Source organism: Lycorma delicatula, chromosome 10 (assembly GCF_047948215.1).
Source record: "Lycorma delicatula isolate Av1 chromosome 10, ASM4794821v1, whole genome shotgun sequence".
Taxonomy (NCBI): Eukaryota; Metazoa; Arthropoda; class Insecta; order Hemiptera; family Fulgoridae; genus Lycorma; species Lycorma delicatula.
In genome coordinates, this window is record NC_134464.1 from 57,554,044 (window position 1) to 57,570,694 (window position 16,651).

Consider the following 16,651-nt stretch of genomic DNA (forward strand, 5'->3'; position numbering starts at 1 on the left):
TACATATACAATATTTTTTAAAATGATAAGTACATAAAATTTTATTTCATTAATTACTTGTGATTTTTTTTTTAGTTGTTGAATTATTATTTATCGTAAAACGTTTTTTATACAATCAGAAGTTAATAATTATTAATAAATCAATAAATTTAAATTAAAATAAAGTTAAAAAAAAATTAAATGAAGTCGGATTCGAACCGACATGCCTTCCGTTTGTACGTTCCAAATATTTAATAGATTAAAATTTTATTTGGCTATAACTCTGGAACCAATGGAAATATGTACCAATTATGTTAATGAGAGCTTACTACTGCAGTTAAGAAAAAGTAAAAAATCATTTTTTTTTTTGGATTTTAGGCTTTTTTGGACACTTTTGATCCAGTCAATTGCAATTAAAAGGGAAGGTACACAACTAGATTTTACAACAGTTCTAAATCCAAAATTTCATCATCCTGCGGCTAATCGTTTTTGAGTTACCCGAGATACATACGTACGTACAGACGCCACACCGAAACTAGTAAAAATGGATTCAGGGATGATCAAAATGATATTTCCGTTGAAATCTGAAAACCGAAATTTTTCGCAATCACAATACTTCCTTTTCGTTATACACGGAAGTAAAAAAACACAAATTATTTCTATACTTGTGGAGGGCTTAATGATAGTCCCTAATTTTTGCATGCATCAGGTACACCCTCGATCAAACAGATTACGGTTATTCTTAAATGCTGTTCCGATTTTCAAAATTCAAACGGGGTATTTGCAAGTCAGTACATAATTACGATAGTATCAAAGCAGACCAAAAGAGCAATGTTTGTCAGCAATTTTTTTCTTTTCGCCAGTCATGCGTTTTAATTTTTAATATTTATCTCTTGTTTGTCGTATATGACTTGTGACAATTTTTTTTATACTCAACTGCTTGCTCTATTTTCTTAATAGTTTAATTTTACTATTCTCTACACCTTTGTTAAGTTATGGTACCATTTAACTTTTTTTTTCTTAACAGTTAATTGACGAATCGTTTTTACTTTGTTAAGCTTAGTTATATTTTTTATTGTACTGTACTTTGTTTTAACCTTTGTATTAAATGCTTACTTTTCACGTCATTATTTCTCTGTATAATTTACTTATAGTTTCTTTATTCAGGATATTTATAGTAAATAAAACAATAGATAAAAAAAAATCTTAATGAGAAAAGTTTATAATTAATCGATTATAATCGTGTATAGATATTAATTTCACGCAAAGATTAATGTTTTCAATCCGGATACTACATTATCCTATTTAGATACGAGAATATAAAAATCTAGTTATTATATTTCTCACTCTTATCTACTCTCATGCTTATAAATATATACTTACTTCTGACGGTCGAAAAAACGTTTCCGGTTCAGTAGCCGGTAAACCTAGCCTAAGAAGCGTGTCTGTTAAACCAAGACTTTTTATAACATTTCTAGCAGTTTCTCTAGGTGTTGGTAACTCAGTCGACGGGCTGTAAATTGTGAGAAGTCCATCTTTTCCGACTACTAACACTCTAATTATACTATTTCCGTTTGGTATTTTTGCTGATAAATCGAGCGTCTGAGTGATTTGATGCCATACATTATTTAATTGTGTCATTACAAGGTAAACCCATGGACCGTCTAATTCTGAATTAGGTGGCGGCCATCTTGTTTCTTCTCCGTGTATTCGTATTACCTCTTCGCCACGATGTATTAATATCGGTACTCTTTCGCTCCGTCTATCCGTGTTCATAAACTGACAAGCTGTTTCGCATCCTGAAAACTGAAAAACAAAATTAATATAAAATTTAAAAAACTGAAGCCGTTTTTAAGATATAATTATCACACTATCTTAAATCAACGAAGTATTAAAGTAATATATATGGTCTCCTGATTAACAATATCAAATTTATTTTAGAACAATTAAACATTTTTAAATAACTGATATATATTAATTATATTCTAAGTTGTTTCTTTTTACGCTAATTACAAATCTGATAATTAAGTCTTATCACAAATTTTCTTTCCCGTGATAAATGTAATTTAAAAAAAAAATTAATTGGTCCAAAGAGCCAAACTAGAGAGGAGTAGAGTTCCTAAAGGAATGTTTTCGCTCACCCTTAAAGTTAGCATGAGAAAAATCCATACATTGTTGCATAATTTTCTTAGCTTTGATCATGAGCGAATTTTTATTTAAAATACAACATAGAGATTTTAAATATTAATATTTTAAACATCCTATAAATATCAATGATTTAATTATTACAAAACATATCAAAATATTCAGTTAAAAATGTTAGCCTCTTGATGAAATGATCAAAACCCCATGCTTACGTATTACCATAAAAATTCGCAGTATAAAAGTATAATTAAGAAACAAGTCAAAATTTTCAGTGAAACATTTTGGACTTAATTAATCCTTCCATTAAATGACGTTTCTGTCATGAAATATTATACTGTATTCAGAGTATAATTATATTTAAGCATTTTTAACAAATTCTAAACAATGCAATGCGTTTTATCAAAAACGTTTGGATTCTTTTTGACTTGCTTGTTTGACAGCCACCCAGTAAAACATTTTTAATAAATAAAATAAAGATGAAGTATCAGGAATTATAAAAAATTAAAAGAAAATCCCTTTCGGCATGCCGGAAGATTTCACCGGTGCTAAGAAGAAAATAAAAAAGATTTCCACCTTAAAGTTAAGAAAAACTTCAAATTTACCCAATACGACAATGGTTGCATGTGAAAAACGTTTCGCATGTTTAGCATACGACAAGCCCCATCTTATAATTCCAACAATATTTTGGCCATCCCTTGCCGTAAGGGTTGGTCATATCAATAATTGTTTCACATAAAAGTTTTTGGGTAATGGTTCAGAGGACTAATGACCACTTTTAAACGATTCGATACTGTGCCTACTAAGGGAGATATGATATTTTTTTTTGTTTTCGAAACCTCATTTTTCCACTCCATGGACCAATGGTAGGTGATATCAAAACCTTTACTTAGATAAGTTTTAGATCCTTATCCAAAGAATAGTAGGAACTTTAAACGAATTGAATATTTTACTTAATAAGAAAGTTATAGCGATATTTTGTTTTTTCGAAAAAGCTCTCCCATTTACAACTCCATGGTCCGATTTTGACCGTTAACGAACTAGACCGAGATTTTTGAACGAATTATTTTTAAAAAAAAAATTTGAGAGTGATTGGTGTAAAATTACGGCAGTTATCGTGACCACAAGAAAGTGAAATATATATATATATATATTTATTAACTTGAATATATTAACTTTTGAACTGACAGAGGTTTTGGGATCTGGGGGATGTGAAACACGCGAAGATATGTCGAAATTTTCCGAAAGTCGAATCATGGTACCCTTTACTATAGGTAGTTCTTATTAAATCTACTTAAAAATTTCATTTTTAATTCGGTTCCCATGAGATCATTTTTTTAAATATAATTTCCGTATCATTAAAGTAGGAGCATTAAATTCAAAAAATGAATAATATATGGGTAAAATTTTCATGTCGATCAGACCAGGTGGAATAGGTGTCTGTACTATGTATGCCTCAATTAACATACTAAAACTCGAGAGCTTCACTTCCATTCCGACTTTTGTTTACAAACAAAATAAAATTTAAAAACCGTGCTCTTTTTCAAACTTTTTACTGTAGCTAATTAAATATTGATTTTCAGAAAAAATTGCACTTGTCAAAAATGTAGAGCGGAAAATTCTGTGGACGTATTCCGATCAGATGAAAAATAAATGAGCTTACGCAATAAATGGCAGTGCTCTATATTCTGCCGATTCGGGAGGTATGAGGTAGCCGGCTGCACCGTTTCAAGATGCGCACGATAAACAAATACCTACAACTTTTGATCAACGATAAATAGTGTAAAAAATCAAAATGTCATCGATAAATGATACCTAATGGAATAAATTTTGGTAAATTTAAAAAAATTTTTTTAATTTACGAATAACATATTATAGTATAATGTCAAAACCAAGTTATTTAAATTTTTTTTATCAAAGGCCTGCAAAATAAAAACCAAATTCAAAAATCTAAATTCAACTATACGAATATATTCTTAAGGTGATTATTTATGAATTAAATAAATTTTTTAGCAAAGTATATGTCGTTTTTTAAATATTAATAATTTTAAAATTATTATATTTCAAAAAACGAATTTTGGGACTTTGACAAAGTACAAAAAACCAATCGTAACTTAAGAAAATTTTACGAAATTAAATATTACACAATAGCAATAATTAGGGAAAAATTTTTACTTTTAGATAGTAATATCAGTTTTACGTTAATTTTAATTTTTGATTGAAGTTTGTGAGCATAATATTCGTAAAAGCGTCAGTGCGCAACAAACATTGAATAAATAAATAATCCTTTTATTGCGTAAAAACAATAGAAAATTGGATCACAGTCGTCAACAATCAATAACTAAGGAAATATGGTTAAAAGTCTACAGAAATAAATAATTAAAACTGTAAAGTCCTTTCTACCCACTCAGTCACCTAATTCAAACACACAAAACGTATCATTCATGCACCATTCATATCTTTATGTCATTAGGCTCGGTCCTTATATAAATTTGATTAATTATCCCAGCGGCCATCCATGAACTTGTCAACAGAGCAGAACGCCTTAGACATCAAAAGGCGTTTTAGTCTAGATTTAAATCGTCTCAGAATGGGAATTTGTTTGACATCCTCTGAGAGCCTATTAATTAATCTGACACCAACCTGCGACGGCAAACGTTTGAAAGCCACTGTTCTGTTCTGTTGAGTACACAAGTTGTCTTATTGAAAATATAAATATAAATAAATGTTTGTCGAAAGTTAACAGAAATATATCTTTATGTTAAACTTGGTAATTTTATCCAGAAATATGTATTGTGTTAACCTTCGATTTCATTGTATTTTTAAATTTTTCAAAAAATTTAATTGTTTAAAATAAAAAACGATTTTTTTTTGTTTTTGATGAACACATCATTCTAACACATATATGATTTTATGAAAATGTTACTAGAGGTTTTTTTGTGTAAAGTTTTTCCGTTCTACAACTTTTCTTTATAATGTTTTTCGGTAAATTCAATATTTAATTATTTAAAACTGAATAACGGGTCTAAGTCACGTTTACATCAATATAGATTAGGCCATTTTACTAGATCCACTTTGCTATCTAAGAATTTCTTTGCAGTAGTGGCTCTCGACTTTTAGTATGTTAACTGAGGCCATCTTTTCCACCTAGTCTGATCCACAGGAAAATTTCATGTTTTCAATCGAATCTCCTATTCTAGTTTATAGTAATAGTAGGTACAGTTGGAATTTTAACCCAAAAAATTAAGTTTGAAAAAATTGATTTGTTAAGTACGAGTTCCATTTAGCACTTCATTTTTTGGGGCTTAACCGTTTTTATTTACGTAATTCTTTACTTCAATAATTTCACCCAATATTTGTTTTTAAGCTCCGCGACCACCGTTAGGTATTGCTTCAGAGGATGAGATGGAAGATTTGTAGCGTGTGAAAATGCCGGGATTCAAAACCGGGACCTCCGGATGAAAGGCCGAGACGCTAACACTCGCGCCACGGAGGCCGGCAAGTTGGCTCAATTTTGAGCAATGTTATTCAACATGGCTAAAAATAATAATTATTAAAATTAAAAAAAAACATATGGATACCGTGATGTTTCCTTGTCTGATGGGATTGAAAAACAGGAAAAAGCTCAAATATACATAGCCGATCAACGTAGTGAAGTGGTAGCATCTCGGCCATTCATCCAGAGGTCCCGGATTCGAATCACGGTCAGGTATGGCATTTTTCATAAAAAATTCCATTTCCATACTCCACGCACAAGCTTCAAGCTTATGTGGTGATATCTTCAAACAAAAAAATATATATTTACTTCAAAATTCTTTTTTTATTCAAAAGTTGTTTAACTACCCCTTTCCTTTTTTCAAAATTTAATTCCATCAAGCCATTTTCGAAAAATCTATATTGAGTCAATCAGGAGATATTAATCGAAATACAGAGGCAACAACTTAAATATATACATCTTTCGGAAATTTTTATAACTTTTTGTATTTTTTTTTAAGGTACAGGTATCTTAAAACGTTGAAATTTAAAAAATTCTGAAACTTTTGGCCGATCGCTGCTCTTTCCTTTTGCAATAGTTATGCCATTGCAAAACACAATTGTAAAAAAACAAAAAAAGTGTGTTTTTAAAAACTATTTGGTCAGTAAAAAGAGTTAAATATGTATTCTTATGTCATTAATTTTATACTAAAATGTTTAATTAATAAAAACAAATTCCTAAATTCTTTTTAGAAGAAAGGAAGTAAGGAAGAAGAAAGATTAAATGAATAGGTGAGGCGAAGATTGGAAACTACAAGGTGACGTAGGAGACCCCCCACCGGGTTGGTCTAGTGGTGAACGCAAATCAGCTGACTTGGAAGTCGAGAGTTCCAGCGTTCAAATTCTAGTAAAGGCTTTACAAGACTTTTATACGGATTTGAATATTAGATCGTGGATACCGATGTTCTTAGGTGGTAGGGTTTCAATTAACCACACATCTCAGGAATGGTCGAACTGAGACCATACAAGACTACAACACTTCATTTACACTGATACATATCATTCTCATTCATCCTCTGAAGTATTATCTGAAAGGTAATTACCGGAGGCTAAACAGGAAAAGAATAAAAGCATAAAATACCAAATCGGCCGATTATACTGCAGCGGATGTTCGGCGAGGATAACGAAGTTCTCTTTTTGCTGCACCAAACACAATCGCGGCAACATTTCTGAACACAGTCGTCGCAACTTGTATACGACCCGGAACTACTACTGTTTCGGATTTGTGGATATCCTACAACGGAATTACTAATTTACAAGGGATAAACCTGTGACATCTTTCGGTTAATCGTAGAGGAAATTTCGTTGGTTCGTTAACTGGAAAGTATGTTTAGTTAATGTGTTTCGGGAGCTGCTGTAAACTCTATAATAGGCGTAAATATGGAATCAGTTGAGAAAAGCTAGATTCCTACCTTTGCGATCCCATGTGAACACGTCTCAAAAAAGTCTGTTTGTTCTTGATTTATTCGATAAAAGTACGGGAAGATAAAGCCACTTTTTGACTCTTAGTTTACGTTTTTTCTTGATTTTTTTTTAATCTATTTATATTTTAGGTAGATTTCATAAGAAAGCTTCCTATTGTAATGGGTACCATGATTCGACTTCCGGAAAATTTCGACGTATCTTCAGGTTTCACATCCCCCAAATTCCAAAACCACCGTCAGTTCAAAAGTTTATATATACATTTATATATATTTCACTTTCTTGTAGACACGATAATTACCGTAATTTTTCGCCAGTCACTTTCAAATGGAAACATAAAATATAACAACCAAAAATCTGATCGAGTTCATTAATGGGCAAAATTGGACCGTGGGGGTTGAAATTGAGGGTGGGGCTGTTTGGAAAAAACAAAATATCGCTTAACTTTATTATTAAGTAAAATATCAAATTCGTTTATTGTTCTTACTATTCTCTGGATAAGAGCCTAAAACGTATCTAAGTTTTTTGATACACCAACCATTGGCTTAGGAGGTGGAAAAAATGAGGTATCGAAGGCAAATAATATCATACCTCCCTTGATAGGTACAGTATCGAATCGTTTTGAAGTAGTTGTTAGTCCTCTAAACATTACCTAAATCATTTATCTGAAAAAAAGTTTTGATATGACCAACCCTTACGGCAAGGGATGACCAAAACTTTGCTGGAAATGTAAGATTCCAAAACTCCATGGTCAAAATCGGACCATGGAGTTGGAAATGGGAGAGCTTTTTCGAAAAAACAAAATATCGCTATAACTTTCTTATTAAGTAAAATATTTAATTCGTTTAAAGTTCCTACTATTCTTTGGATAAGGATCTATTACTTATCTAAGTAAAGGTTTTGATAACACCTACCATTGGTCCATGGAGTGGAAAAATGAGGTTTCGAAAACAAAAAAAATCATACCTCCCGCAGTAGGCACAGTATCGAATCGTTTAAAAGTGGTCATTAGTCCTCTGAACCATTACGAAAAACTTTTATCTGAAACAATTTTTGATATGACCAACCCTTACGGCAAGGGATGACCAAAATTTTGCTGGAATTGTAAGATTTCGTATGCTAAACATCCGAAATGTTTTTCACAAACAACCATTGTCGTATTGACTAAATTTAAAGTTTTTCTTAATTTTTAAGGAGAACATTTTTTTTTATCCTCTACTTAACACCGGTGAAATTTACTTCTGCTTTCTGGCGTGGCGAAAGGAATTTTTTATGTTTTCTTTAATTTATTGAAATATTAAATTATTATTTTTTATGCAGCATATGTTCTTTTTTTTGACCAATTGATGTTACTGAGAAATATAAAAAAGGAACTGCTCCAGTATTTTCTCTGGATGGTTCAAGAGAAATTATGATAAAATTATAATCAAAGCATTATCATGAAATACGCAGTTAATTTTTAAAATAAATATTATATATGATTAAAATTCATATTAATTATCTAAATTATAAATACAGAACATACATAATATTAAGGTAAGTAAATGAATACATTAAATGTAAAAGAGTAGATATTAATGAAACTATAAACAGTATGATAAACTTGTATGAACAGATTTTTATGTAAAGTTTATCGGAGATGAAATTTTTTTTTCTAATTAATATTATTTAAAAATCTATCGACCGAGTAATATTGTTTCTCTAAAAGAAAACTTTTTAACTGTATTTTAAATAAATTTTTGGAAAATTTTTTAAAAATGTATCGGTATCATACAAATGACAACGATATCATAGTAAGTTCGTGTCGAGTTAAAAAAAAAGCAATTTTGTTGTATTGTTTTTAGAGGTGGATACTGTTATTTTTAATAAAACAACAGTATCTAAATAACAGTATTTTAATAAAACAGTTTTAATAATAAGAATAAATAATTATTATTTTCAGCAAATTATAAAATATAAACAGAAGGATAACACACTTTTAATTTTTGAAATATCTGCCGATATGATACATTATTACGGATACAAAACGATGATTTGAAAGCCCATTTTTGTACTCTGAAAACTCGTTTTGGCCTTTTGAAGGAGTCCAAGGATAATATTATATGCACTTCAGACGAGAATATACGGCGTGTCAACCACGGTTCACAGGCTGGGGTTACAGTGGAGACTGACGGATTATTTCCGTTGCCTTTTTCACTAAACGGTGTGTAGGATTACATAGCAGCATACCTACTAAAATGCCCTTCAAGTAATATCTTTACCTGTTAACTCTAGAAATTGATTTTGTATGGACACCACTACTCTCAGAGAAACCAATTATGAGCTGAACATAAAATATTTCACATTTATCATTGCTATAAGAAAGATAGGGACGGATAATGTAAACCAACGAAGTAATGAACCGCTTTATGTAATGAAACAATTATTTTCGTAGAAATCTAATGTCATTAACACCCCATATAAATTAAATTACGTACTGTAAAATTTTATGATTATAACTGCATCGTTTTAAAAATATTTCGCAAAATAGAAACCGACACATTTGCATACATAAATATATGTACAGGATTTCGCTGTATGTTTTTGAATTTTTGTCATATCTCAGAATGATCAGAAATGGAAAAAAACAATTACTAAAATTGTAAACCCTTTCTGTACTATAATTACTGAGAAAATAAAAATAAATAATTTTTTACATTACACTGTCTCACGGTAAATTCGTGTACGTTTTATTTTTACGAATACGTTACACGGTAGATATAAAGTATTATATTTAATTAAATTTTATAAAAAGAAATAAAAACTTGAAGGATCATGGACACACGTTTAAAGTGTTTATCTTAAAGCAAAACCGTTTCGAGTTACACGAATAACAAAGAAATAGTATACGAATTAAAAAGGTTTTCTGTTAAATTTTAATAGAAGTTAATTATAATAGTCTGATAAAATAGTAACACGATTTAAAAACAAAATATCAAATGTCTAATTAAAAGTCATTTATTTCATTTCCGTTCATCTGCTCTATTTAATTGTTAAATACCGCCCATTTATTAACGTCAGTTAATAACTATACAAAACAATAAGCATTACGTATATTTAAATATCTCATATTAAAAAAAAAAAATTTATAATTAAAATTTTTCTCTAATGTATAAAAACAAAGAATTTTTATTTATAATTTAACCGCAAAAACCTGTCGCATGCAATTTTAATTTAGTGTCATTTCAATTTTTTTTTTTTTTAATTTTAGAAATGAAAAATAGATTTTAAATCCATTAAACAAACGTTTTTATTCTTCAAATAACTATAATACCGGCTTCTCTAGCTGTCTGTCATGCACTATTATCTTCTACACAGAAATATTAAATAATAATCACAGAAAAAAAATCTATTCACCAATATAAAGAACAATTATTTTAATTGACTTTTATTACGTGCAAGATGGATTACAATTTTAAAAAGAACTGTCCTAAAAATTATTTAATTTTTAATGGCATTTAATTTTTGTACAATTATTGTTTTTTTTTTTTTGGTGGATTTTGGGCTAGCTAATCTTTAATAAAGAGCCGGCCTCCGTGTTGCGAGTGGTAGCGTCTCGGCCTTTCATCCGGAGGTCCCGGGTTCGAATCCCGGTCAGGCGTAAGCATTTTCATACACGCTACAAATCATTCATCTCATCCTCTGAAGTAAATACCTTATCGGTGGTCCCGAAGGTCAAAAAAAAAAATGTTTAATAAAGAAGGAATATAGTTTCTTAAAAAACGTTATAGAATATTTTTTTTAGATATCTTCTACAGAATTGAGAGTTTTATATGTCCGTTATCGACTCTCTGAACGTAGAAGAAATAAGCGACCGAATTCAAGTTTCATTAATTAAAGGAAGGAAAGAAGGATATTTCGGGTGACTCTGGTCCGTTACTTGTTTGAAATTTTTCGAGGAAAACCGGTTCAGAAAATAAAGTTTTAATTTTATAGAAATTCAGTTTGTTGCAGGGGCTAAAATACTCGAATGAAAAGTGTAGTTAAAATGTTCGATACCGTATGGTATTAGCTTCTAAAAACAAACCGTTTTGAAAATGAACGGTTCAAATAACATTTTTTTTAAATTTTGGAACTAAGAAACTAGAATGATGAAGCGAAAATGGTTTTCGAAACGAATTTAATACCGCTGAAATTTAACGGAGCCTAGGATGTTCCACTTTAATTAATTTATGAAGTTAAGTGGACTCGAAGACGTGTAGGGGCAAGGATTTGAATATTTTACAGGATGATATCTTTTGATTTTTCCCAGAAGGTAAAACTTATTTTAAAATACGTAGTTTGAAAATTGTTAAAATTTATAACGCGAAAATTTTGTTAATTTAAGTGAGGCCGAGGATCAAGTTTACCGTGGTGTAAAAGGGAATTTAAACTTTGTGACAGCATTGATTTTTTACACGTTTCTGACAAGAAAATATATCTCTTTTAAATAAATGTTTTTAGTTTTACATGATACTATTCTTTTTTATAAGGACGTGGAGACCTCCTTATCAAGGAATCTCTTCGGACCTATTAAGTTCTTTACTAGTCGTTAAAACAATTTTTAGTTTCATCAGTAAAAAATAATACATTATATATAACACTTTATTAACGAGTAGATATACTATTCCACGGGTAAAAATAAAGAACTGCCACAGTATTTGCCTGGACGGATCAAGAAAAACTGTAATAAAACCTTGATCGTAATAACATCACAAAATATAAAACTAATTATAAGTTTTAAAAAATATAAATATTTATGTTTAAAGTTTATATGTTACTTAAAATATAACATATGATATATTTTAAGGTAAATACATGAAAATATTTAATATAAAAAATTATTTATAATTCTAAATGCATTATTGAAAAGTATTCCAGATCATATATGTGCGCACGTTGAACGGGATGCAGAAAAATTTCAGGAATCTTAAAAAAAAAATACTTAATTAGAATTATTTAGAAATTAGTGGAAAGTTTTTCAAGCGGTTATGTTATTTATAAAAAAAAAGAAAAAAAAAAGATAATGAGACCATGATAAGGCTCTTCCTTATATATTGAAGTATTGAACAACTGGATGAAAACAATTTTGTTTAAAAGAGTTTAAAGTGAAAAAAACATTGTTATTAAAAAAAAAGAAGAGTATTCTATTTACCAAACAACTACGCACTAATAACCGCAGTATATGTCAGTAATGAGTCATCGTTAGAACTGTGTAGTGAACTCAAGTAAATACTGTACAACGGAATTAACCGATTGCACGCGGAAATAGACGATTGTCATCGGCAGTGACAATGAAGGTATTACGACAAACAAGAACGTACGTGTCTGTTAGTCTGTGCTGTGTGTTGAACGTTTAAATTATAAAATAAAACCCGAGTATTTATCTTACCACACGGAAGGTAACCGAATTTATTTAATTATTTATACGCATAATTATTTTGCATTTTTGTTTAGAAATATACTATAAATAACTGATAAATGTTATATGTAGAATCTTAAATATTAACAAAACCTTGTCTAATTAATATGGCTTATTTATTCCTAAAAAAATATTATTTTTTATAGGGCTAAAGCTTGTCTTAAGGCTTGTCTTATTAATACGCTAAAGCTAAATCCATTTAAATAAATTCATATATCTTATTTTATATCGATAATAATTAATTCAAATATATTTCCGTCCCGTTTACATAATAAGATTATTTATTAACCTAAAATAAAATACGGTGTTGTAAAATATCAAAAGCAGAATAATTATTTTTTAATAGATCGTGTTTAGAAACATTTGTTGTAATTTAGTATTAAAGTTGCTTAGATTAATTTAAACTTCCTTATATCGGGAACGATTAATAAGCTAATCGCATAACGTTAAATAATACAAGTATGTAGTTATGTTGTTGAAATATAAATTAAAATAAGATTTTACGTTACAATAATACTCTCGTATTACTACATAAAACATTACAACAAGATTAACATAAGTAATCACACATACTCTCTATAAAAACATAATAAAATAGGAATAGTTATAATTTATTATTTAATTATTTAATAAGTATACCGTTATGGAATAGAAAACTTAATAGACTAATAAAAAGAAGTCTATGAACATGTTTAGACTGAGTAACACTACGATGTATATGGTGTGTGTCTGTGTATGTGCGCGCGCGCATGTGTTTGTTCATTGCGTTTTATGTACAAAGTACAAAGGACTTATCTTCAGCCTTTACGATCTGTTAACAGAACAGGCAGGTGATTATGGCTGTTGCACGTAATTACATACACCGAGGTGAAAGTTTCTTCCGGCAAAACTCGTGTACAAGTATAGTGTTACTGTCTATTTACTTATAATAATCCATCAAATTTATGTAAATATTATATTTATATACTCGTACATGCAATACGTTAAATAAAAAACGTTTCGTTTTTAAAAAGCTTACGATGTAATTAACATTTTACAAATAAATCTGTTTTTAAAAATAAGTAATTAAAAAAATTAATAAACACTCTTAAATATATATTTTTTTTTAATATAGAATTATTTATAAATAAACTTTCTGTTCTAATTGATGTCATTACTAACTAATATGTGGCTTTTACAACAGATTTACATATAATTTTAAATTATTTATACTTCAATATCTATACTATTATATAGTTTTTGTTCGGGATAACCAATAAACTACTTTATGTGTCTCAACCAAATTTTGACCCATAAATAAAAAGTTTCTTGTTATAAATAAAAAGTTTTTTAGATATTTTTCATTTCGTAAAGTCTCGAAAAAGTGGAAATTTGCCTGTTGAAGCACAAACATTACCACTCGCGCCGGCCTCCGTGGCGCGAGTGGTACCGTCTAGGACTTTCATCCGGAGGTCGCACCAAGTTCAGGCATGGCATACACACACACACACACACACACACACACACACACACACACACACACACACACACACACACACACACACACACAAACACACACACACACAAACATTAATGAATTTGAATTGATGAACTGTCTATCACTGTGTGAGCTGAGTTTGAACTGAATGATTGGAAGTAATTGAATGAATGAATAATATTTCAAAAATAAGAGTATTAAATTTACGTTAAATAAAATAATATTAAATAAATTTAAATTGATTGATCTTCTCTATACTTAACTGCAGAAAAGATAAGTTTCCACCAGAGTAAATCATGAATTGAACGAAAACTAATCCTCCTGTATAAGATAAAACTGTTTACTTTTTTCCCCTTACTCTAACTAAAAAGATTAATAGAAAAGGGATGGTGCCACAAAACGGGCAACAACCTTGTGGACACCTAATCTTTCATTTTATACAAATCATACAAATTAAGTATAATTAAGTTAAATTAAGTAATAAATATTAAATTGTATTATAAAACAATGTTAAATTAAGTATGATTAAGTTAAGTAATATTACAGTTAGTATTACTCCATTAATTATTAATTTTGTAAAAGTGAAAGAAAAAAAAAAGAAAAACGTTTCTGTTTTAATAATAATGGGCTTCCTTCGGAGACTGTGTTTGTTTGAAGCTGGAGCAGTGAGGTATGCGTGCGAGGTATTCGATCGTCACCATCAACCGGTAACAAACGGGGTGCCCCTGGGGCGCTGTTTTGGGAGGTGCAGTAGGGTGCTCTTATAATATCTCTGTAAAGAAACGTCCGATTTTCAAAATTCAAACGGGGTATTTTGTTAGTATGTTGAAAGCTAAATTTTGCATACATCAGGTACACTCTTAATCTAACAAATCACGATTATTCGGAAATGTATAAAGATATATTATATATATACATAAAGTCTGTCTGTTTTTTGTTATCGCATCACGCGAGAACTGACGGACCGATTACTTTCAAATTTGCAGGATACATTAGTGTTATCGCAGGGAAGGTTTTAGGCCATCGACCGGAACCCTTGTTCCCTTGAAGGTTAAGATGTTAAAATTTTTTTTTTAACCTAATAAAGATATTATTTCTTCGCCCTCAAGGATGGTAAAGTTGTGAATTAAAGGTGTGAATTAAGGAAAAAATAAATTAATTCTTTTACTTCATTCTTGTATTTCTGCCGCCACGGCAAAGAAAGAAGTTTTTAGTGTACTGTAGTTAGTATTATTTTGTAATAGTTTCTTTTTTAAGTTTCTATAAGATCTGAATACCATAATTATTATTTATCAGTTATTCTCACAACCATGAGTATAACGTACAGTACGGTGATCCATTGGGTGGAGTCCTCTAGGGAGATGGGAATGGCGATCGAAGCAAGCTCCGCTTGTATCCAGGGCGCCGGTCCTCCTGGCAAATTGGGAATGGCAAGCGAAGCGAGTTCTGCGACCACGGGGTAGACCCCTTGGCTCATGATGGCCTCGAGGAACCTCTGAGTTGGCTCTGGGATTCGCCTGGGCTGACCTGATCCATGCGGGTCCAGGTTCTGGCTAGATGGACCGGTTTGTATTTACATAAATTTACTTCATTCGATTATTTTGCATCAGTTATTAAAATAAAAGTCTAAAACTGGTAGTATTAAAAGAAACCAATCATGAAAATTATATTTTATTGTAATTTAATTAACTTTACTCCTTTATGTTTTGAATCCATATTCGTAATTAAACTTATAAATTAAGGAATAAAAAATTTAATTTCCCATTAAAAGACGTAAGAAGGTATAAATTATTTCGCTAATAAAACAGATATGTTATTAAATTAAGACTTACAATGTTGGTTTAAGTATTTAGAAGATGCTTTTTTACAATTTCTATTTCGTTTTGATCATTTATTGATCGCATTAAAAAAACAACTTTATTATGAATTTTATTTCCCTTTTCTGCCAGTACTCTTTCATTCTTTAACTGACTTAGTACCTTTTTTTTAAATTTTCTTCCCCTTTTTCTCCCTGTTTTTCTTGAAAATTCTTGAAAGTTTTTATTTTACTTCTGAAACTGCTAAGATCTAACATTCTTTTCTTCTTTAATATTTCATTTTTTTAAATATTTTTCGATTTTTTTGAGCAGTTATTTTTAGCTTGTAATTGTTAAAAAATGATTTTTTTTATTAATCTGTTGTTAGCCATTCTTTTTAAGTGTTTGTAAAAGCCTAATCTTCTTTTACTTTCTTTCTTTCTTTGGAATATAACTATTTTATTATTATTAACGAAAAATAAAACAACAAAAAAAATTAAATAAAGAAAAGAAACTATGTAATATAATAAAACCAAAACTTACAAGAAGTTATGAATTCATATTCCCACATACCCACGTATAGGTTACCACAGAAACCTCCTAAATTTGTTTCTTATTTTTTCTTTATACGTTTTGTCATTACTAGTACAATTTTCATAGCGGCTTTGTGGTTTGGTGGTCGGAATTGTTTACAACGTTATCCAGTTGTTTGTTGTTTTTATTCATAAAAAAAAACAACATATATATATATATATATATATATATATATATATATATATATATATATATGCTGTCTTATGATTATTAATAATAATATAAGAAAATTATTTTTTATTGCTTTTTTTATTGTAATTTTTTTTT

At 29.6% G+C, this 16,651-nt stretch overlaps 1 protein-coding gene across 1 annotated transcript in view; it reads right to left on the reverse strand.

Annotated features, from left to right (window-relative positions):
• The window catches only part of LOC142331238 (uncharacterized), a 369,144-nt gene that overhangs the window by 42,506 nt on the left and 309,987 nt on the right, over positions 1-16,651 (reverse strand). Inside the window, exon 5 of the mRNA XM_075376992.1 lies at positions 1,363-1,785. Coding sequence (XP_075233107.1) covers positions 1,363-1,785 — 423 coding nt within the window. The remainder of the gene's footprint in view (positions 1-1,362; positions 1,786-16,651) is intronic.